This window comes from Podarcis erhardii (genome assembly GCF_964252035.2).
Source record: "Podarcis erhardii genome assembly, chromosome: 15".
NCBI lineage: Eukaryota > Metazoa > Chordata > Lepidosauria > Squamata > Lacertidae > Podarcis > Podarcis erhardii.
In genome coordinates, this window is record NC_138505.1 from 31,802,421 (window position 1) to 31,827,322 (window position 24,902).

At 44.5% G+C, this 24,902-nt stretch overlaps 1 protein-coding gene and 1 long non-coding RNA gene across 2 annotated transcripts in view; one reads left to right on the top strand and one right to left on the bottom strand.

The window, feature by feature from the left end:
• ZDHHC8 (zDHHC palmitoyltransferase 8) overlaps positions 1-14,140 on the top strand; it is a 137,121-nt gene extending 122,981 nt beyond the window's left edge. The window contains exons 9-11 of the mRNA XM_081842771.1: positions 16-125; positions 3,446-4,485; positions 7,337-14,140. Coding sequence (XP_081698897.1) covers positions 16-125; positions 3,446-4,485; positions 7,337-7,520 — 1,334 coding nt within the window. The 3' untranslated portion in view covers positions 7,521-14,140. The remainder of the gene's footprint in view (positions 1-15; positions 126-3,445; positions 4,486-7,336) is intronic.
• The window catches only part of LOC309330948, a 138,582-nt gene extending 114,337 nt beyond the window's left edge, over positions 1-24,245 (bottom strand). The window contains exons 1-2 of the long non-coding RNA XR_014151660.1: positions 23,857-24,245; positions 17,568-20,215 (exon numbers count right to left, since the gene is read on the bottom strand). This is a non-coding gene — a long non-coding RNA (uncharacterized lncRNA). The remainder of the gene's footprint in view (positions 1-17,567; positions 20,216-23,856) is intronic.
• Between the last annotated feature and the right edge of the window lie 657 nt (positions 24,246-24,902).

A 24,902-nucleotide genomic window follows, 5' to 3' on the forward strand; every position in this document is an offset into this window, starting at 1 on the left:
CTTCCCCACAACCAGAGAGCAGCCTTTCACCCAAACTGATGAGCCCTCCCACGCCTGCAATGTACAAGTATCGTCCAGCTTTCAGCAACGATCCCAAAGTGCACTACCACGGAGCATCTGAACAGGTAAGCCTATCAATAGTTTGCAATTTTATGGACATGTAACTGGGAATACGACCCACGAGTGATGCTTACTTCCAGGTCAAGAAGCACAGGATTACATTGTTGTAATATAATCAAAATGTCTTTCCAAAACTAGCAATCATGCAGGAAAAAATCTGCATGAAGAACAAATTTGAACCTCAGAAAATTTTTATCATTCATTTCACTTCTGTATTACTTTATATTTTTAAGGAGGGGAGATCTCAAAGCAATTTACAAACTACATTAATTCATCAAATCAAACAATCCAGTATAAAACATTACAGAATAAAGTAAAATATAAAGTATACATTCCAAGCAACATAATTAAAAGGGAACTAAAATATTATCTTAAAAGATTTCCAATTAAAACGTTAGAAAAGAAGGTCAAGGACAGAATGCACATTTAACGCAGCAAAGTTAACAAAATATATATATATATATATATATATATACATTTCAAAAGAAAACTTAATTAAAAGAAGTCAAGTATAAAATGCACATTTAAAACAGTATAATTAGCAAGAGAATAAAATATTTTCTTAAGCAAAATACATATCTGCTGCTGTTGCTGCTAATTTTGCCAATGGTGGTTCATGGCAGGCGATGACTTGGCAGCCCAGGCTCGATGACCTGGGTCTGCACTAAGAGACAGCCAAGATTATCTCTGTTCTCTTCAGCAGCCTCAGATTTTGCAGCTGGAGTCAATCTGGGCTCTGCCCTCCCAGGCCAGCAAGGGAGGGAGCAAGTCTTGCAGGTTTCACAGCCAAGGTGGTCTTTATTACATTTTCTAGCAAGAAGAACCAGAGAGGAGACTTCAGAAGTGGACCTTTCTGTCCCTCCCAATTAGCTACAGTGTGGGCCATTTTATTTTTTACTATGAGCTGAAGTTTCTTCTCCTTGCATAAAGCAATCCCTCTGTCCTTTTTAACTTTAAAACTGAGGCAGAGACACCGAGCGAGAACTTTGGTTTTAAGAAACATGCAGGGCTTTTGTTTTTTGGGGATTGGAGTTCAGTGTGGTGACTCATCAGTCTCTCTAAGGGGACTTGTCTGCTGGCTGATGGAGGGAGAGCTTTTGAAAGGGAGCCTTGCGGTGCAAGATTACAGCACTGAGTTAGCCTTGGCTGAAAAGCTTATTATCTCAACTGCTTCACCTTATTATCTTGACAAATGGCTTGCTGCTACCCTCCGCTATTGCTTTATGTGTGCTCCAGCTAGTAGCCTGGAACTGAATAGATTGAGCCGAATCTTGGTAAAAAGCAGGATTATGTATACTATGTGGAGCTTCCATGCTCATATGCCACAGAAGCAGGATGCTGAACATTTGTCCAGTCCAACAAAGATCTTTTTGTGTTCTCACAACTTTCTGTATATTGCAGTCCTGGGCAAGAAAAGCAAGCAAGCACAGAATTGCAGCTTTTTAGCACAGAATATTCAGCATGATACAAGGGATGCGGGTAGTGCTTTGGGTTAAACCACAGAGCCTTGGACTTGCCAATCAGAAGGTTGGCAGTTCGAATCCCTGCCACGGGGTGAGCTCCCGTTGCTTGGTCCCTGCTCCTGCCAACCTAGCAGTTCGAAAGCACGTCAAAGTGCAAGTAGATAAATAGGTACTGCTCTGGCGGGAAGGTAAATGCCGTTTCTGTGCGCTGCTCTGGTTCGCCAGAAGCGGCTTAGTCATGCTGGCCACATGACCTGGAAGCTGTACGCCGGCTCCCTCGGCCAATAAAGTGAGATGAGTGCCGCTACCCCAGAATCAGCCGTGGCTGGACCTAATGGTCAGGCGTCCCTTTACCTTTATTCAGCATGATGGCCATGTTCCACCTCTGCTGTTGGAGGCAGTATGCCTCTGAATACCGCTTGTTCGTGGGCAGAGTGCTGTTGAGCTTAGGTCCTACTTCTGTGCCTGTCAAAGGCATCTGATTGGCCACTTGCGAGCTCTGGATGCTGGACCAGATGGGCCATTGGCATAATCTAGCTGGCTCTTATGTTCTTATTCCACAAAACAGGAGAAATAATGCAGGTTACAAGTGAGGAGGGCTTGTTGTTTGACTCTGGTCCTGCTTCTCACAGGCATCTATTGGCCCGTTGTGAGACTAGGATGCTGGACTGAGGGAATGGGCCAGGGGAGCTTTGGCCTGATCCAGCAGGGCTGCTCTTATGTTCTTAGAGGGGTTAGATAAATTCAGCAGCCTATGCAGTCAAACAGAGATTGGGAAGCAGGTTTTGGGACTTCAAATCCCTTTGGCCCCAGTAGGCCTGCAAGCCCCACCATCTCCACCAAGGACTTAACAATGGGCATTAGGTGTATTTGATGTGCATTTTAATGAACGGAATAGAGTAAAAGGTTATGAGTCTTTGAGTTGTGTGGAGTGTGTATGTATGAACTTAACAGTGCTCGGCTTATTTTTTAAGTTGCTGCTCTGTTAATGTTGTCAATATTATTGTTATAGATCATAAAAGCCGTGTTGATTGGTTAATCATACAGGCAGCCCCCTGTTTGTTCGGGGGCTACGATCCAAGGCACCGCACGCATTGGTAAAATTGTGTATCATTGAAATCCACTGAAAAGCCCGCCTCCATTCTGCCCCTTTATTGATGTTTCAGTGATGTCTTTATGACGTTTTCGGGTCACTTCCAGCGCAATGCGTGTATGCACAGTCATGTGTATATTGAACACGATTAAACAGGGTGCTGCCTGTATAATATTGATTTTTGCTATAATTATGACGTTGATCTTATTTTTTAGTTGCTGCTTTGCTAACAGGGTTTTACAGATTGTAATTGTTTCATTGGTGATTTTTAAATTATTTTATATGATTTATGCTTAATTTGTGGTGCTCTTGTTATGTTACTGCTATTTATTGTTTGTCGGCCACTTTGGGATTTATTTGAATGAACAGCAGCATAGAAATTCCATCAATCCAGCAATCAGTTACCATGGCCAATGGTCAAGGATGATGGGAGGCTAGCAATATCTAGAGCAGCGGTTCTCAACCTTTGGGTCCCCAGATGTTGTTGGACTACAACTCCCATCATCCCTGAGCTCTGGCCTTGCTAGCTAGGGGTGATGGGAGTTGTAGCTCAACAACATCTGGGGACCCACAGGTTGAGAAAGGCTGATCTAGAGGGTCATGAACCCATCATCCCTGCTACAAAACCTTTACTCAGAAGTTGAGATTAGGAGAACTGTACATTGATGGCAAAAGAGATCTGTCATAGCTTGAGATGTGGGAACAACCATCAACATTTTACTGCTCCTGACCTGTCTCCCCTCCCTCTTCATATTTACTTTTCCATCAGATCTCCATTCAGGAAGGACACAAGCCAGGATCTGTGATGGAGGAGAATGACAGCAGCCTGGATTACCAGTCAGAGCCCAGCCTGGATATCCCGAACTACCGGAAGAGTTCCCTTCACAAGACTTACCAGTCTTCCCCGCTGCAGATAGATTCCTTTGCTGTCAACTCGAGGTCTTTGAGCCTGAAATCTGCCAGCAGGAGAGGAGGAACAGACAAAATGCCCCTGCATCCCATGAAGTCAGAAGGGGCCACCTCCACACCTTACAAAAGCATCTTTTCCCCCAACTCCCTCTCAAACAGGAATGGGAGCTTGTCGTACGACAGCTTGCTCAACCCCATGTCCCCCTCAGGGAGGAGGTGCATAGCTCATTCCGCCGTGGGCTCCGTCGGGTACCACTCACCGTATTTGTCTGCCAAAATGTGCCACCTGCGGGGCAGGGAGCTTCAGCGCGTGCCCCCACAGAGCTTCAGCCCTGTGCTGGGCAGCTCGGCCCTGCACCCACGTGACCCCTCGCCAGTGCGCTACGACAACCTATCGAAAACAATCATGGCATCCATTCAGGAGAGGAAAGAAATGGAAGAGCGAGAGAAGCTCCTCCTCTCTCACCCAGACTCGGTGTTTGCAGACTCTGGTGTGTACGACACCCCTAGCTCCTACAGCCTTCAGCAAGTCAGCATGCTGTCAGAAGACCCCCGTAGCATAGTCATGAGGTATGGCTCTAGGGACAACCTGATGACCGGCAACAGCTTTAGCGTGAGGAATCCTGTGCTGCAGGCATCCGTTTCTTCGCTCTCAAGTGCGATGACCAGAACGTCAAGGACTTCCACTCCTTCCCTCCAAGCTGACCTAGCCAATAACAATGTCCAGGCCCATCAGGCACTGCAGGGCAGGATGAGCAATGGCTCCTATAAGTCACCCAGCCACCAAGTCCCATCATCCCCCGGGGGGATTCCCAGGTCGCCCTCTTATGGAGGCCCTAAAGCTGTCTCCTTCGTTAACACCATGGAGATAACAGAGGCACAGCCTATGGGGACTCCAAGGTACGGATAAGCTTTCATATCATTGTTGTTGTTGACAGCAGGCATGCAAGAAAAAGGGGGAAGAAGCACTTCAAATGAACAAAGAGTGCTTTGGTGCTCACTGATGAAAGACTTGTTATTATAGCTCAGTGCCTCTCAGAGTAAAAAAAAAAAGCAAAACTCCTTGAGCTTGACATCTCTCTCTCTCTCTCTCTCTCTCTCACACACACACACACACACACACAGAGAGAGAGAGAGAGAGAGAGAGAGAGAGAGAGATATTCTTAAAATCTAGCCAACTATAGAAACATCTTGAAAAAGGAGTACAGAAATAACTAAATGATTAAATCTTTGTCCACCTTTTTCAAGCTGTTTCTGTAGTTGGGTAGATTTTAAGAGCAGAAGTGTCCCCCCTTTTTTTAATGAAAATAAATACATTCTCAAGCCTCTGAAGCTTCTAAAGAAGGCACTGAGCAATAATTAAGGGCCTTTTGTAGCATCCCATGGAGAAAGAGGCAGGGGTCATCTGAAGTTGCAGGACCATGGATAGCTCCAAGTGAGCAACGTGCTCCAACAAGGGTTGGGGATCAGGCTGAGGCCTTGGGAAATGCTGTCCCCAGGCTTTGCCCCCTGCTGGAGAATGCCATAGCTTTCAAGGGCCAATCATGTGATCTGGACACGGGCACTTCTCTGTTCCATAGCCTCCCTCCTGGTGCCCTCCTTGCATTGCATTGCTGGCCCAGCAGCATGCAAGGGTAGGCATTTGGCTCCAGGCTCTGATCCTACAGGCCCTGCTGTTCTGAGAGGTTCTTCTGGGATCTCCTGTCTGACAGCCTCAAGCACAGTAGATTTCTGATCTCCAGCAGTCAGCTCACAGCCCTGAACTCTTTAGCTGTTTCCTCTGACTCTGTGTCTGGATTGCTGGTGAAACCAGGGTTTAAGACACCACTTGTGGCACTCCTGATGTCTGCATAGAGGTGCTGTATATAGGATTGCAGTGTTAACCATTAATTAACTAACTAATTATTAATTAATTAATTGTTCTACCTTTCTCCTAGTTCAGGACCTAAGGCAGCTCACAATATGAATTAAGAACAGATACAGTGGTTTTTTTAGTTTTAAAAAATCACCCACCCGTTATAAATATATTGTGACCTGGATTAAGGATATCTGCCGGACCAAATTCTAACCCTATATGAGCTAATGTAGTGGAATTTCTTTGCCTAAAGATATGCGGTGCAGGCAGCAGCTCGTTTTAAAATTGGAAGGACAATTCCTGGGATAGTTCCTGGGGAATGTAGCAGTTTAATTTGAGTGATGTGTGGGAACGTGCAATTTTTTAAAACAACAACAACAACAACAACTGCATTTTGCCGTGTTTGCATTGGAGTAGAATGACATTTAGGTTTTCCTGATAGGTGTATGACCTCCTCCTTTCCTCACACTTGTAAGGGGTGGACCTGGAATTTCTGAAGCATTGCATTCTCAAGTAGTATGTCAGAGCCTGTCTTACCGGACATGGAGAAGGCAAGCATGGGTTGAAAGACTTGGGTTGAATCTTCAGCCATGAAGATTACTAGGTGGCATTGGGTCGTGTGCTGACCTACCTCTCAGGGCTATTGTGAGGATAAAGTGGGACAACCTCACTTTTGCTATCTTGAGCTCCTTGGAGGTCAGGCAGATAACATTAAGAAATTACAGTGGCAGGACTTGGTATGTTTGTGTGTTTCTCCTGAAGCTGAAGCCCAGCTTCCCCACCACCTCTGATAGCTGGATGAGACCAGGGCCCTGCAGGATTTACGGTAACTTCCTTCCACAGGGCCTGTAAGACAGAGCTATTCCACCTGGCTTTTGAACTTAGCCTGATCTTTTATTGCTTTTCCTTCCCTCCCCCTCCCCTTTTTATGAAGCTTACCCGCTCTGGGATCCCACAGCTAATTCTCCCCTGGTCTCCTCGCTGGCCCAAATAGGACTAATTTAGCCAGCTAGCCCTGGTGATCATCTAATGTTTATTGGATGGATTTCCCCCCTAAATTGATATTTGTATTCTGAATTTATTGTTATTCACGTTTTATACTGTATTTTATGCTGTTTTTTATTGCATCAATTAAGTGTTTTAAATTTGTTGTTAGCTGCCCTGAGCCCGGTTTTCTGAACCGGGAAGGGCAGGGTATAAATAAAATATTATTATTATTATTATTATTATTATTATTATTATTATTATTATTATTATATCAGTCAGTGAATCAAGTGCAGTTCCTTAGACACTGCCTTTTGCCATACTTCAGCCAAGCTGCCCAATTTTGAAAAATAAATAAATTAACATATCTGTTAAATTAAATGTATGCCCATCCTTCTCTCTCTTCTTAAACCAGATTTTTTTTTTTTTTTTAAGCGTTGAGTAAAAACTGCTTTGGGTATGTGGGTTAGTGATATTTCAGCCAATTCGTCCTGTACACAGCATGTTTTTTTCCACCATAAACACATGGAACCATTTTCTTCTGAGCTAATTCCATATCCCAAAGATGGAGAACTTTTGGCCCTCCAGACGTCGTCGTACTGCACCTCCCATCATCCCCAGCCAGCAGGGATGATGGGAGTTGTAGTCTAGCATCTAGTGGGCCACAGATTCCCTATCCCTGCCATAGGAAAAAAAGCTGCCTTCCTAAACAAAACTCAGTGACTACACTTCAACAATGGCTCATATTAGGTCTTTCTGTCTCCTAAGCAAGTGGCTCTTGCGAATGTGTTCTCTTGGCTGTTCTTTGCAGAACCAGAGCATAAACAACCTTTTGGAAGTTTATGTTGAGCTTTGGCTTCTGTTGCTTTCTGTCTACTAACTCCCAATCCCATTGTCTTTCTTCCAACACAGGGAAGACATCCAGTTGAAGACACCTCACAGTAAAATTAATGGACAGCCAAAAGGAATTTCCAGAGTAGAGTGTCGACTAGGTTCAACGTCTAGCTCTCAGGGGGCCCCCATGAGTCCTGCTAGACACTCAAACGTTAAGAAAGTGTCTGGAGTGGGTGGAACAACCTACGAAATTTCAGTATAAAAAGAAATTCGTAATATAAAGAGCCATCCGCAAACCCGGCCATGAAGCTAGGTGCACTGTGAAGAGTCACACAATAATGCCAACAAGATGAAAAGTAGGAGCAGCAGCTGATGGTGACCTTTCTGTATTATTTTGTGTTGTTTTTATTAAAAAAAATACATACACACAATCTTTTTTTTTTTCCTGGCCAAAAACCAGCTGCAGCCTTATTCTTGAAGGAATCAGACTTTGTACAGCTCATTGGAAACTATCCTGAACAGACAATTGGGAACTAATTTAACATCTACTGACGTATGGCACCACAATTCAGAGGTTTTTTTTGGGGGGGTGGTTGTGTGTGGAAGAGAATGGGAAAGCTATTGTGCGTTTGTCTCTGTCCACCAAACCTTGTCATGTGGACATTGTCGTGCTGTGGTTTAAAAACAATTTCATGTGGGCTTAGTGTTTTCTCTTAAACTCTCCAAGGTTGACGGAAAAGAATATGAAGGAGCGGCCGGGCCCAACAAGGGTTTTATATATTTGGGTAGCGGGTTTGGCCTACAAGTGATCAAACTGTTCAATTGTTTGGAGAAGTTGAGTATGTAGCAGACCATTGCTCCCAATCAGCAGGGTTGGTTTGTTCCTTGCCTACAATGGTTTCTGGTTCATTTCCGGGGAGAATGCAGATTCCTTATGCCTGTCCTCATGTTCATGAGGACAGATCTGCTTCTTCCATTGGAATGAATGGGGAAGCTCACAGGTACATTGAAGGTCATGCGCACAAGTGGCCATGTATGGATCTCTGCATTGGTGAGCAAACACATGAGGAGGAACTCCCAAGTGATGTTGATTGTATCCCTCTTCAACTGAAGGAGGCCAGTGGGTTCCCAGTAGTCATCCAGCAACCATCTTGGAGAATGGTCTACATGGGCAAAATAAGGAAAGGGGCAGTTTTTTAGTTACCCTATTGCCATTTGTGGTCGTGTAGGAGATTCTGTGTCAACAACTGCATCTGTCCATGTCCTAGAACCGTTAAACAAGGAACTTCCATTCTTCCTTGGACAATTTTAGGTAGGTTTTTTTTAAAAAAGAAAAAAGCCTGTCTTGTTCGAGAGTGGGAGAGAGAGAATCAAATATTCAGATGGTAACCTATTAATGTAAACAGCCATCCTCCTTCCTCCTCTTTTTGTGCTACTGGAGATGGGCTGTAATACAGTGTGTTGTCTTTCACAGGTGCAATGTGTATAATCTCAATGCAAGGTATTATATGATCTGTTTAAATTTGCTGTGTGTGTGTGTGTGTGTGTGCACGCACATGATTGCGTGCGTAACTGATAGTGTGTGATTGTCAGCCGGGCACGTGCCTGTAGGAGATAAATTTTATTGCTTGCCTGATGATCAGTGAACGCTAAATATTTAGAGACCAGTCAGGCATATTCCAGTGCTCACACTGGCTAGAGCTCACATGAATGGGAATTTGGAGACAAAAAAAAAATCCTCGAGCGACTTGTTTACAAAGATTCAAGATGTTCATTCTCTGAATTAGAAAGTGTTTCTTGCCCTGCCGCCCCAGAGTTGTCAGTCATGGACACTATTGGATTTGCACCTTTTTAGAGAAAAGCAAGTTGTAAAAGCATTGCATTTAGGGACCTGATGCTTAACGTGATTGCCTTAAGCATTTCTTTTTTATTATTCAAATGATTTCTTTTATAAGTGTCCCTAAGTGAAGGGGTAAGAATTTTTAAAAAGTTTAACCTCTACATCCAGGTGTATAAATGAAAGGGTACGCCAGAGACCATTTGCAGGAGACCTGAATGAGATCGTGACTACACTGCAGGAGGTAAATCCTGTTCTATTTACCAATTAAAAATAGCCTCCATTAAGTTTAGATTTTCTCTGTGCAGGGAAACCTGGAGGTTTTCCCTTGCAGCACAACCACCGGCTATGAGGCAAGGGAGTCTCCAAATAATAACTGAAACAGTGATGTCAGGTGCCAGTCGAACTGGTAGGGTAGAAGGCAGGGAGGCCAACAGTAGGTGGCACCAGAGCAAATGACAAGCAGAGCCAGCTTATTCTATTTTGTCCCTATCCTCCTCCCTACTGTGTTTTACAAGGGCAACAGTTAGACTAGGACAGAGGAAGGTGACAGTCGGTGCAACCTCTGGATTGGCTGTAAGTAAGGAGGGAGGCAGGTGGGGATTGGCTGAGGGCAGACTGAGGTTGGTGGGGCAGTACCCCATTTGCCCTAATGGACCAACAGCCATTGAGTGGAAAAGTTAGCCCCTGTTTCCTCAGCAGAAAACGGAAAGATGCCTTATGCCTTGTATTTGTTCATCTAGTATTATCTGCCCTGACTGTCAGCAGCCCACCAAGGGTCTCAAGTAAAGAGTCTCGCCCATTGGCTGATCCTTCCACCCAAGTCTTTCTCAAGCTGCAGGTGCCTGGAATTGATTCTGGGACTGTCTCTACCACTAAGCTAGGATCTCACTGCAGCGCCAACAGTCCTGATCTTATTCTTGCCCCCTACCTGCATTGCTGCATTTAATCACGCACATCAAATTAACTAAACGTGGCAATAAATACAAACACACACAGCTTCAGCGGACCATGCAGCCAAGTCACGTCCAGCCGACTCTCGAAATTCAAAAACTTGAGTGTTTTGTTTTAGCATATTTAGGCCCTCTCAGTCGAGAGCCCTTCAGCCGGCACTGGCACCCTGCAAATTCACACAGCTGGTGACAGCCACAGCTGGCTTCCTCTCTGCAGGGTGGTTTTGATAGAAGAGGCATGGATCCTGCTCTGGGGCATGCTTCCGGTTCTTCTGGTCAACCACTGATAACGAATGGGATCCATGCAGGCGGGGAGTGGTCAAGTTAATCCTTTCCTCCTCTGCTGCCACCAGAGGAAAATCCTTAATCTGGAGGTGAGGTTTGCATTGGAAGGAAAGTTACCATTGATATCAATGGTGGGATTTCCTCCCCAAGTCAATGCATGCTTCAGAAGTGGGGAGGGCCATACTTCAGTGGTGGAACATATGCTCTGTGTGCAAGATCCCAGGTTCAGGCCACAGCATCTTTGGGTAGGACTGCGACAGAGCCCTGCTTATGACCCTGTAGTGCCGTGACCAGTCAGTATAGACAATACTGAGTTAGATGAGCCAATGATCTGACTCAGTATAAGGTGTTCCTAAGAAGGTTTTCTCCCCAGGATGGCCACATCGCAAGAGGAAGTTGAATTCCCCCCTCCTCTCTTCTTAATCCCATTATAAATGGGTCATATTCCGCCTCCAGCCTCCAACTGATGGATTTTGCATTTGACTAAACCTGCAGATCAGATGCAAAGATGTATTCAACACCATGTCTGGTTTGAACCTTCAGTGCCTTTTAAGTTTTCTTCTCTCATCCTTGTTTCATCATTCTCCCAACTGTTTTGGTCTCTTAGAAGAGGGGAGTGGGGGGACTGCTAAAAGATTCTAAAGAGGAAACAAAAAAAAAGGTTGCAAAGGTTCTACGTCTAAACTGTAGACAACCCCCTCCCCCCCAAAAAAAAATGTTTCATGGGAATGGTACAGGATTTTGCACCTGGATAAGCACATTGCTCTATGAGCATTCTGGATCAGGAAATGTTTCATGGCACCTGTGGGTTTGTTTATTTGTTTTGTCATTAGTCTTCGTCTTCTGAAGCCAACTAGCCCTGTGGTTCCGTCTGCCTGGGGTTCTGCTAAAGGGTTGGTGCAGTGGACGCCATTTCTCAAACTAGAATTTTGAGACCCAGGAGCATCATTCTTATGTTCACCGAAAGGTGCAAGGATATTTATTACCGGAATGATGAACTACCGAGCGAAGTTTCAACAGAACATGTGGGCAGTTTTGTGCCATCTCCAATTTGGAAACAGCGCAATGTCTAGCAAAACGAATACAATCTACTCAGTGCGCACCAAAATGTGTGGCATCCTCTGGTCCTGCCATCCGAGAGAATAAGGGTGGAGGAATCATAGAAAACTGGGGAGGTGCAGATGGAGGAATGTACACATGTACAGCTGCATCACATGTTCCATCATGTGGTATGTATGTGTGAGTGGCTGTGCATGCACAGATCCGCCGCCCGAGTGCATGTATGGTTCTGGAGACTTGTGTGAGCCTGCCCTTGCTTCCCTGTAACTGCGCACAGGATCACAGCCTAGGGCTGGACGGCTCATGCCTGCAGACTTCACATGGGTATACGTGCCAACAAAATATATGGAGCTAATTTAGTACCAGAGCATGAACTTGGTCCAAGTGTTTCAGCTGATCAGGGTCATAGAACAGCACATGGAAATTAGACAATGATAAAGGGACCCCTGACCATTAGGTCCAATCGTGGCCGACTCTGGGGTTGTGGCGCTCATCTCGCTTTATTGGCCGAGGGAGCCGGTGTACAGCTTCCGGGTCATGTGGCCAGCATGACTAAGCCGCTTCTGGCGAACCAGAGCAGCGCACGGAAACGCCGTTTACCTTCCCTCTGGAGTGGTACCTATTTATCTACTTGCACTTTGACGTGCTTTCGAACTGCTAGGTTGGCAGGAGCAGGGACTGAGCAACGGGAGCTCACCCTGTTGCAGAGATTCAAACTGCTGACCTTCTGATCGGCAAGTCCTAGGCTCTGTGGTTTAACCCACAGCGCCACCCGCGTCCCATAGACAATGAGTTAGCCATGTCCATTAGTTTCAGTGGGTCTGCTCTGAGTGGGGTTTACCATTGGATACAAGCTGTGGCTTTGCACTGCGCTGGTGAGGTGGTTAAAATCTTTGCAGTTTTAAAATGGGACAGTGAAAAACAACAGTGGTGTGCAGAGGGCTGCCTCGGGATATTGGAGCACCAGTATTGATAGTGCTTAGTGTTCGAAGACAGGATGTGTGTAATTAGACTACAATGTCACAGCAGGCAAGGGGGTGAGGTCTTCCCTTTCGCTGGCACTGGCAACCTAGCACCTGATCCTTTGCATAATAAGCAAACTCCATGATTTTAGGGGAAAGACAAATGTAATGTTTAAGAAGCAATGTGACCAGCCTGGGAATCCTTTTACAGTATTCAGTCCAACCGTAACGACTCCTTGTCTCCCGGGCAAAACTCTGAAACATAATAATTCTGAAAGTCTGCATCCAAAATTGGCTGGCTGTTCATGATGCTGACTGGCTGACTTACTTGACATCAGCAAGAAATTTGTCCCTTCCCAATTCTTTGGGATAGTTTTGCACCTACAGCAACAACAGTGGTACCTTATGTTGTGACAAATACATTGTGTTAGAAGCATTCATGGCCCCAGGACCCACTTCTGCCCTGCAGAAGAAGATTAACTGGTGCTTGGAGATTATTAGGGCATATAATTCCAATTGTACTTCATCTGCTTTGGTAATCTGTTTGTTTCCAGGCTCAATTTAACGTGGTGATAATTGGCCTTTGAAACCCTAAATGGTTCAGGACTGGATTATCTCAGAAGCTATAGTACCTGCTTTTGTGTGAATCTGCTCAGGCTTTGTAATCAGCCTTACAGGCCCTGAATCTCTACAATATTGTCCATATGTGAGATCTGGCAGGGAGTGCAGGACATGAGATACAGAGCCTTTTCTGTGCTGGCACCACAATGAAGAAACTCCTTTTGGGGCAAATTTGTTAGGCTCCCTCTGTGCCTTTCGATGGATGGTAAAATATTTTCATTCAAGCTAGAATTTAATTAGTGATTAGCATTTAGTAATTTAATTCATTACAGTGTGGGTCTTTTCCTGGAGTTTTAGTACTGTTGTCTTTTGATTGTTGTTTCGATGGAGGTATTATTCTACTGTTTTGTTTTCCCTTTTTGGTAAGCTGCTTTTGTTATCTGTTCATGGTTTGTATTCTGTTCTGTTCCTAAAATAACTGTGCAACCCTATGCATGCCTACTCAGAAGTAAGAGAAACAAGCCCATTGGTAGGCAAACTAAGGCCCGGGGGCTTGATCTGGCCCAATCGCCTTCTCAATCCGGCCTGCAGACGGTCCGGGAATCAGCGTGTTTTTACATGAGTAGAATGTGTCCTTTTATTTAAAATGCATCTCTGGGTTATTTGTGGGGCCTGCCTGGTGTTTTTACATGAGTAGAATGTGTGCTTTTATTTAAAATGCATCTCTGGGTTATTTGTGGGGCATAAGAATTCGTTCGTATCTTTTTTCTTTTCAGAATATAGTCTGGCCCCCACAAGGTCTGAGGGGCAGTGGACCGGCCCCCTGCTGAAAAAGTTTGCTGACCCCTGCAAGCCCATTGAGTTCAGTGGGACAATGCGGCTGTGTATGAGCTTGCAGACTAATCTCATCAGATGCATTGTGAATTCAATGAAGAGGGTTCTCAGGGTCATGAAAGTCTGTATCCTAATAAATGTGTTAGCATTTAAGGTGCCACAAGATTTATTGTGGTTTTGGCTTCAGTAGGTTAGGGATAGCTAAATCATTCAGTTTCTGGACCATCTCACTTCCATAAGTGTTCACGCAAGTCCCTTCTGCTATGCCCTGTTTCTGCATTCATCTTCAATTAAAAAACAACTGCTCAAAGGTTTGCGTTTAAGTACATATTTAAATATGTATCTTTTGAACACATTTTCTATCAAACTATGCATTCCTATTTTGATATTTTTTAAAAAAAACTAAAACTTGAGAGCTGCATTGCAAAATTTGGCAAAATGCAAAGACGAATGGCTAGCTGTGTTCCCAGAGTTGTTGCTATGTACTTAACAGATTTGGGACATGGGCCCAAATACACAGAAATGCATAAAATTAGCATACAGTATGCTGATTTGTATGAATAGAGTCAAATTTAAAATATAAATGTCACAAGCTAGCTAATTTCCCACTCATTCCCACTCATTGCACCCAATTCCCCTTCCCTCACCTCCATTCATTAAGCCCAAATCATCTCTAGATAAAGCCACCTCAAATCAATTTATCATCCTCCAATAATAATAATAATGATGAAACACTCAAGAGCACTTAGGAAGAGATCTGAGGCCTTGTCAACCCATCTGTGACAACACCTCTGTTTGTTCTAATCCACACACTAGGTTAGGTAAAGGTAAAGGGACCCCTGACTACTAGGTCCAGTTGTGGCCGACTCTGGGGTTGCGGCGCTCATCTCACTTTATTGGCTGAGGGAGCCGGCGTACAGCTTCCGGGTCATGTGGCCAGCATGACTAAGCCGCTTCTGGCGAACCAGAGCAGCGCACGGAAACGCCGTTTACCTTCCCGCCGGAGTGGTACCTATTTATCTACTTGCACTTTGACGTGCTTTCGAACTGCTAGGTTGGCAGGAGCAGGGACCGAGCAATGGGAGCTTACCCCGTTGCGGGGATTCGAACCACCGACCTTCTGATCGGCAAGTCCTAGGCTCTGTAGGTCCAACTAAATTCTACTCAGAGTAGACACATTGTAATGAAAGCACCTAAGTTAGCCATGTCCACTAATTTCAGTGGGTCTACTCTGGGTATGTCCACAATCCATTCATTCAAGCGTCATCATTCACACTGGTTCATATTGGAACTCACAAAGATGGAATCTTGCCTCACCATAGACGCAACCAAGCTAGCGCAGCAGCCTCCTTTGGATTTTTTTTTCTTAATGTTTAAAAGCACACACAATAAGACAGCAAATAACTTAAGCACGTGGGTGCTAATTGCGGTGCTCTTAAAACTTATTTTTAATATGTAAAGGGGGCAGCTGGTGCACAGAGAGACTGACAGCGGTGCCAGTTTTTGATTCACTGCATTGAACATGTGTCCTTTCAAGCTGTGAAGCCCAAACGGCTGAAAGGCCTTTATCTATTATGTATTGACTTCACCTTTTAACTGATTTAGGATGCAGCCTAGTTTACTGAAATGTCAGCCAAGTGATAGCAGTGCTTACCTGACTTTGTGGGGGAAAGCTACAGATGATTTCCTGCTTGGCAGGGGGTTGGACTCGATGGCCCTTGTGGTCTCTTCCAACTCTATGATTCTATGATTCTATGATGATTGGTAAAGGTTAATTTCAGTGTTGCCCACTGAAGAGACACACCTGAGACTTCAGAATACCTGCTTAAAGTTAAGACCATGGGTAGGCAAACTAAGGCCCAGGGACCGGATCCAGCCCAGGGACCGGATCCAGCCTTCTAAATCTGGCCCACGGACAGTCCGGGAATCAGTGTGTTTTTACATGAGTAGAATGTACCCTTTTATTTAAAATGCATCTCTGGGTTATTTGTGGGGCATAGGAATTTGTTCATTCCTCCCCCCACCAAAAATATAGTGCAGCCCCCCACAGGTCTGAGGGACAGTGGACCGGCCCCCTGCTGAAAAAGTTTGCTGACCCCTGGGTAAGACTATGGACAGTATCTAATGCTAGTCCCATGCAGAGCAGACCCATTGAAACGGATGCACATGACTAATTTTGGTACATTAACTTCAATAGGTCTACTCCGAGTAGCACTTAGTTGGCTGAAACCCTATTTCTATGTGGGGGTTGGGTGATTCTGAAGCTTTCATTGCCAAGTTGCAGTAGCTGTAGGGATAGAGGTTGAAATCCGAATGCATTTGGGGGAGACATATCATTAGGTTAAGATGTATGATGGATCCGTGCGCACACAAGCTGCAAACAGTAGCTTGTTAAATCCAGACACAAGACTCCTCTGGGATGGGGAGATACATTTCATATTAATAGGCTTATGATAGCCCCAGATCCCCCCCCCCCTTCTTCTTCTTTGAAGTTTGCATTTAAAATAGCCTGAATGGCCCAGAGACGACAGTAAATTATTCAAATCTTCCTGGAAGTCTGCATCTGCAGATTAGCATTAACCTGAAAAAAGGCAGAGGCACCCAGTTCTGCCCTATTTCTGTCTAATGCTGTGATTCTAAATACATCAGCTAAGAAGAAAGGCCCAGAGAGTTCAGCACGGTTTTGGTGCACGTACAGGTTAGGACAAGCTTGTCAGGTGTCAATCCAGAGATTCCTTCCGTTTTGCTAAATTTGCCACTGAACTGGGCAGATTTATGGTGGCGAACCAGGATTGCAGAGGTGTCCGTGGCAGGTGGGGAAGGGAATGGACAAAAGGTGGAAGGTTGTGGAAAGACAGGATAATTTCCCGAATCAGTAATAGATTTAAATAGATACCTTTGGATCAGCACTTAAGCTTTGGACCTCTTATGGTTCCAATCATACTTATAAAACTTGTGTCACAAACATCACTGGAGCGAGAAGCTGCACATGGCACCCTATATGAACAGGGCTATTGCATCCCATAAAAGTTTACAATTCATAGGTGCCAGTTTTGATTCGCACACAGGCTCTGATCCAGCCAGGCTTGTCTCAACCAAGGTGCTCTGAAGACCTGAAGGGGTTGTTTCTCTGTGTATTGATTTGGTCTCTCTCTCTCTCTTTTGTCAGTAATATTATTTATTGCAATTGTTTGTCGTTTTGTTTTTTAAAAAATAAAATGCTGCAGGGCAACTTAACAGGAAGATAAAGTACCAACAGATAAAATAAAAGCCAAATAATTTTTTAAAAAAGAACACTGCCATGTGCTTATCCAAAAATAGAATTTAAAAAATATGAATCCTATCCCACCCCGATAAAAGCTGAGCACCACAATTAAGGCTAGAATCACGCAGAAGTATGATTTCAAAACTATAAACCACCAATAGCCTGGGTAAATAAAAATGTTTCTTAAGCCAGTGTCTAAAAAGTGACAATAATGATGCCAGGGCATTATTGGCAGTGGGGTGAGCCCTGAAATAGCCCGTTCTCCATTGAAAAGAGCCTGTTCAGCATCAACTGTAAGCAGGGCGATTTTGGGGAAGGACAGAGCAAGAGAAAATGGAGGGAATTGCTTCTCCTCCTTTTGGTTACCTATTTACCTGACGATTGCTGAAGCAAAGGGTAAAGGTAAAGGTAAAGGTAAAGGGACCCCTGACCGTTAAGTCCAGTCATCTCACTTTACTGGCCAAGGGAGCCAGCGTACAGCTTCCGGGTCATGTGGCCAGCATGACTAAGCTGCTTCTGGCGAACCAGAGCAACACACGGAAACGCCGTTTACCTTCCCGCCGGAGCAGTACCTATTGATCTACTTGCATTTTGATGTGCTTTCAAACTGCTAGGTTGGCAGGAGCAGGGACTGAGCAACGGGAGCTCAACCCATTGCGGGGATTCGAACCGTGGACATTCTGACCAGCAAGCCCTAAGCTCTGTGGTTTAGACCACAGTGCCACCCGCGTCCCAAAGCAAAGGGTATCCCGTATTATATGACTCAGGGCATATGCTCTGATTTCACATACACCCCATTGGATCTTGGCTAACTCTCTTAACTATCAGGGGGACACACACATCCAATCAAGTTCAAGCAAGCTGGTGTGTTTTTCCAGCTCCTGATTGGGTAAAACAAAGGCCAATGTAAGAATGAAGCTACAGTCCTATAATCTGGGAGTCAAGTCAACTTGGTGGGGCTCACTTGTGACTAGATATGTATGGGATTACACAGTCATTTATTCCGGTTGGTTAAATTAGATGGAGTCACCTATGGGGGCCATAACACAACATGCCAAAGATGTAACTTGGGTTCCCTTCATTCTGGTGTTCTACACCAGCCATGGATTCTTTAATATGATCAAGGCAGAATAAGCTGACAATAAATGATCGAGTGCAGGTAAATCTTAGTTTTCTCAAAGCCTGTACTTCAAACACCCTTTCAAGTAAATCTTTGGTGGGAGATGCAGGACAGATGAAAGGAAATGCTTTGCACAGTGTGATAATGGAATATGCAATCGCAAGATGTCTCGGTTACCATCAATGTGGGCAGGGATTGGACAAATTCATGGCAGACCAGGCTATCGGTGGCCAGGAGTCATGAGGGCTAAGTACTACCTCCAGGACTGGAGGTGAGACTGTATGCTGCACTCAGGTCCTGCTTATAGGCTTAGAGGTGCATCAGGTGGTCACTGTGAGAACAGCATGTTGGACCAGATAGGCCTTTGGTCTGATCCAGCAGGAATCTTATTACGTTCTTAAATGTGGTCCGTACAATTTAGCTTTTGCATTGAAGTCTCCATCTTACTGAATAAACAGCAATAGTTTTGCATTCCAGATTTTGGGGTATACCATCCGTCTCCTCCCATCACTGTCATTTCACTGAGCTGGGCAAACTGCAGTATTGTAGCTTGAATTCACGATAAAAGATGCTGAGATTTTTGGCATTATGTGGGTTTTATATTTGCAGGGAGAGAGAGAAAGAGAGAGAGATTAGTTTTGATTTTTTGATTATTATTTTTAACTTGAAGCCTTAACATTTTACTTCTTTGTCTGAATTACCAACGGAGAACAGTTTATGAGAGACACTTCATGTACTATGTTTCTGCTTGGGTTGAAGAGAAGACCAGAATTTAGCCTGATATGCTTTTTTAAAAAAAAAAAAAATCTAGTTGATGATGACAAAGTAAAGGGCTCTTGCAATGTTAAGGACGGGAGAACAGAGAACATTCCTTTCGGATATATATTTTTCATGGGAATGGCTGATAAGTTTTCAACTGTGTTTTCAGAGGTATCAAAGAGATTCCCAAGGCCTTTATTATTTTGTATATATATATATATAAATATATATATAAGTGAAATGAATTAATCTTTTTTCGGTAGATAACCTCAACTGTAAAAAAACCCCAACAACCACACATACATGCACACATGAAAACTATGCAGATGTATGCTTTAATGTTGAAAATCCGATATGCAGCAGCAAAGTTGGCTTGCTGAAGAAGGCAAACCCAGGATTGTGTAAATATTTGCCCAGGTTTATTGTATTATTGGGACTACAAGGGAGCCTCTCCCAAGTGAGGACTACATGCCTGTAGGAGGACCCTAAATCAGGAATGGGGAAACTGTGGCTCTCCCAGATGATGATGGACTACGGCTGCGATCATTCCATGCTATTGGCCATGGCCAACTGAGGTCCATGGGAGCTGGAGCCCAACAGCAACTGGAGGAGTTCCAGGTTCTTCATCCCTGACCAAAATGGTGGCCACTAAAGTGTTTGGAGTGATCTACACCAGAGCCTAAAAGATAAAGACAAAACTGACTGGAAGACTGGAGGCAATGTTGTTATCAAGTGTATGGTTTGAGGACCTTGTCGTTGGGATCTCTTTAACAGTCTGTATTTCACCTGTTCTACTACCTTGAATTTTTGGAATGTATCTGTGCAGGCTTTGTGGACCTCCGTCTGTAATTCTAATTTCTGTGGCTCTCAATACATATGTATATATTTTTCAGCTTCTTGAGTTAATGTGGTTGTTTTTTTTGAAGGAGGTGTGTAAAATTGCAGCATTTAAGCACTTTGTTTTGACTTATCGACATAGTGGGTTCTGGGAAAGAAGCACAAAAGTATCTCAAATCACAATTTTGTATGGGATATAAGGAGCTGTATGCTAAATCAGACCACTGTTCAATCTTGTTAGTCCATTACATTCTCCACTGTTCTGGCTCCAATGTTGGAGGAAGTATGCCTCTGAAGGCCAGTATCTGGGAATCACAAGTAGGAAAAGTGCTTTTGCTTCTAGGGCCATCTTGCAGGCTTCCTATGGGCAGCTGCCTGGCCTCTGTGAGAACCCAATGCTGGATGATGTTTGTATTTTATGTACTGTGTCTAATTAGTAATGGCTCTTGATTGTGCACTATAGTGTCACCAACAAAACACACACCCTGCAAAAAGAAGAAAAGAGGGTCCATATTTGCATAAAATCTGCGTGTGCCAATCTATGCACGTTTAGAAATAATCACTATAATTTAGGGATCTGCACTGGCCTTATAACATTTGGTTCAGATCTCTCATCGCTTCAGGAAGAAGCCCAATCTGTTCTGAGACACTCTGTGGTCTGTCCCAATCGACTCATGTCTCAGGTCTGTAGCAACTTCGTTAAAAACGAAACACCATTTCTTATTATGGGGAATGTTTTAAAAATGTCTGTAACTCCCTCCCGCCTTTTAGCAGAAGTAGATGAAATTTGCACACACAGCCACCAGGGTAGATTAAGCCTGCCGAGTTGCAACCAAATAAATCACGGGCCTGTGGAAGCCAGGCACATTATGGGTGAGTGGCTCCTATACATGGCAGAGAACACAGCCTTCACATGTTTAAGAAGAGTGGGATACTCTGGTTGGTCCCAACCCCTCCATCACATCACAATGTCCATCCCCATTGTTCTCCCTGTGTCGGAGGGGAAACATTGGTAATGAGCATCCAGCTATCAGGAGCAGACTTTAGTCTTCCACATTTCAGCGGCGCCCTGTGCATGCCCAAAATTTGGCACCACCACCCCACCGTTCACCTTCCGTTCAGCTAAATTAACTGTGCCATAGTTGCAATGCCCTGCATCACCCCCTAGGCTCGGTGCCCAGTGTAGTAAAAATGGTCGTGCTACTACAGTAGTACCTCGGGTTAAGAACTTAATTCGTTCTGGAGGTCTGTTCTTAACCTGAAACTGTTCTTAACCTGAAGCACCACTTTAGCTAATGGGGCCTCCTGCTGCCACTGCACCGCCGGAGCATGATTTCTGTTCTCATCCTGAAGCAAAGTTCTTAACCTGAGGTAATATTTCTGGGTTAGCGGAGTCTGTAACCTGAAGTGTATGTAGCCTGAAGCGTATGTAACCCGAGGTACCACTGTATAAGTCTGCCTCTGCTGCTATACAGTGGTACCTCGGGATGCGAACGAGATTTGTTCTGGAGCCCCGTTCGCATCCCGAATGGAACGCAAGACGTGACGGCGCATCTGCGTTTCGCCGCTTCCATGCATGTGCTTGACGTCATTTTGAGCGTCTGCGCATGCGCGAGCGGCGAAACCCAGAAGTAACGCTCTCCGTTACTTCTGGGTTGCTGTGGAGCGCAACTCGAACGCGCTCAACCCGAAGCGCATTCAACCCAAGGTATGACTGTATTTCCATTGGCTCCCTGTCTGGGGAACTATTGGTCCTCCAGATGTTGCTATACTACAACTCCCATCGCTAGTCCATTAGAACAAATGGGGCACAGCCCCACCAAACTCTGTTGGTCTTCAGCCAGCCCCCAGCTACCTGCCGTCTTACTTACAACCTGTCCAGACTGGCTGTCAGCTTGCTCCTCTTCAGTCTTGAGTGTTTCCCTTGCAGAACTTGGCATAATATGGACAAGACAAAAATCAGCTGCCTCTGGCTCTCTCTGTGTTGGGTCAACTATCGGGCTCCTTGCCTCGAACTATCACTTTCAGTGGCCACCTGGCAAGTGTGCCTGATTGGCTGAGAAGATGGGAGTTATAGTTCAACAACATCTGGAGAGTCAAAGGTTCCCCACACCATCATTGTGGGGCCCCACACTCCCACTGCTGCTTGGGGAGAGTACAGGGAAACTGGAGCACCAAAAAGTAAAAGCATCAAAATGAGAAGACGTGGAAGAAAGCCTCTGTCTGGAAGCTGCATTAAACGCACACACCCTTATGCTAATCCCTGCGGACACACTTTGGTGCTATTGTTAGCATCTGTGTGAGAGATGGCCCTGCACGGCCGTCAGGAGGATAATGGGATGGGGTGGAGCAACCGCTGGGCGTAGGAGTAGCACAACCGCAGCTGCACACCAAGTCCTGATTAATATCCAAGGAAGAGGCACACAATTGATAAGACAGAGCTTTGGCGTCAGTGTGTATGTGTGTCCCTGGACCAAAACAAATATGAGTTGGGGATCGTTGCAATGTGGAGTGGTTTTTTTGTCCAGCCTCCCAGTCTCCCCACTCCATTCGGCCTTCCCTCTGGTTTCCCTCCCCCAGCCTGCCACAGTCAGCTTTCCATCCCTACGGAGCATGATCAGTCCTCAGTGGCAATGAAACATACTTGGAGTCAAGAGTGGATTTTATGCTCTTTATTGAGCTCATAATGGTGAGGAAGAATGGAAGTTCCCCCCAGAATGTCTGCTTTATATACATTATTTACACAATGGGCCCCACGTGATTGGCTAATTCTGGGATTCTCCTGTAGGCCAATCAGATTGCGGATTCTCTTCCAGCTGGAGCTGGATTGGGTGGCTCCTGTGGACCAATCAGACTGCTGCATTCTGGATCCTATTGTTCTAGGACCAATCAGACTGCTGCATTTTGGATCCTATTCAACTCAGTACATAACAGGCAACACACCCTTTTATTTCCACTGGTGGTCTGTGTTCATTAGGACTGGTAGGGTGGAAAGCAGGGAGCCCAACAGCAGGTGGCGCCAGAGCCAATGACAGGCACAGCCAACTCATTCTAGTTTTGTCCCCATCCTCATCCCTGCTGAGTTCTGCAAGGGGCAGCAATGAGCAGGAGGAGAAGGAAGCTGACAGGCTATATTGAGTTTGGTTGGAAGCAAGGAGGCAGGGAGATGTTGAACTGCAATTCCCATCACCCCTGCTCATTGGTCAAGCTAACTGTGGCTGTTGGGAGTTGCCCCCAGATGTTGCTGGACCTTGGCTACCCCTGGGAGACAGTGTCAGCCATGGCTCCAATCTTTAGAGAGTACTGCCACCATTAGAACTGTCATGGATTTAAGATGGTGGTAAAAATTCTCCGTAGGGAAAATGCTGGGAAATGGCAACATGTTCATCCAAATTGAACGCTGCCCTTTTTGTACATTCCAAAATATATGTACACGAAACTTTGGAATTATTTTCCCTCAGACAAGACATTTGTTTAAAACACAGTATGGTGTCGCTCAGCAGAATGCCAATCAATGTCGTTTTTAAAAAAAAAATTTAAAAAAATTGGACAAGGACTTAAAAATTGCTATTAGTGAAAATGATTTCACACGTCTGACAGATCTATTTTTAACGAGGACTCCAATTATGTACTGTCTGATTCTATGAAAGAGACTCACTTGCCATTCATATTGAAATATCAGCATTTGTACAATCTAAATCCTTTACAATTGGAAGAGAACCAGCTATAAAAGGCTCAAACGAGTTTGTGTCTGGAAATTATCTCTCGCCAGCATCCCCCAATCTGTTTCAACGTTTTCAAGCAGTCCAGACAAGCTGAACAGCTCTTTTGAGAGTGGGGAGGGTGATCTCAGGCACTCATTGTATCTGATTACATATAAAACAGGAGTAGCTTGAGAAGGCTGGGGATTAGATTGTCCTTGCACTGGAGTGATTAAAAAAAATCCTATGATTCAAAGCTTTTATGTGTGGCCTGAGATTTTCTGAAACTCCAAAAAAACCTTTTAATGCTTTTAATTTCCATAAATTTGCAATATAATTTGGGCATACAAGTCACATAAGGCAGCTTTAAACACAACCCTGCAGACGCCATATCACCTACGAAAAATAAATGTATTCTCTGTTACCTTCTCCTTCCCTCCTCTTTCTTTGTTATGTCCTCTCTGCACCAAATTCTAGATTGTAAACTCTCTAGAGCAGAGCTCTGCCATCTTGTAATATGTTTCATACACATTTATTGCGCTATTGGATTTGGTTGGCATTCATACCTGTGGTATGGGAAAGCAGAGGTACATAAAGGATTCCACAATCATATAATCAGGAAGTCCCTGGTCAAGGTATAGTTTTACACTTTCTACCTTTCGGCTTGCCCACAAGGAAGCATTTGCGGCATCTTGTCTCTTTAATGTTGGGGGGTCTGTATTATGTTCTTCCCATCCTAGTGTTGTCCTGGACTTTCGTCCTTTCAAATGCTGGTGGTTTTGAGCCTTCAAAATGATTTTTTTAAAAACAACAACAAACAACAACCTCCATTTTAAGTGAGAAAGATCAGTGACAACAATGACATGGCAGGGCAGGGCAGTCCACATTTTGCTCCTGTGTGGACAACTCCTGTAGCACCCTGCTTGTGGTTAACGCTTAGCTGGAATGAAATATTCAACGCAGCAATAGAGAAATTAAAATAATTTATTTGTCAGACAAATAAATGATAGGCACAATGGTATATGGTTACCAAAGCTCTGCCTGCCCTCCAGCCCTGATGGCCAGCACTTATATTTCCTCAACCCAGCCCCCTTGCTCCTCCTTTGGCTGCCTCTGTCCAATCAGCCTGGTTGAAATTCCTATTGGCTGTTTGCTAGAACCAATCATAAAAGATACACCCATTTCCTATTACCTTTTATGGGAGACAAAGAGCTATATTTCCTTCTATCCATAAATGGCAGACAAGTAGCCATATATCTTACATTTGCCTCGACAAGGCACCTTAATTACCAGATCATCTTTTGCCCCTTTTGCCCTGTTGCCCCTACATTCCAAAACAAATGACTAAAACAGATGGCTCGTGGTATTAAGTTCTATCTAAACAGAGATCTTACTATTTACCAACTCTTAATTAGTGTTTTTGCAGCTTGATTGTATTCTGTAATATGTAGGGTCAGTGTAACCTTTGCTC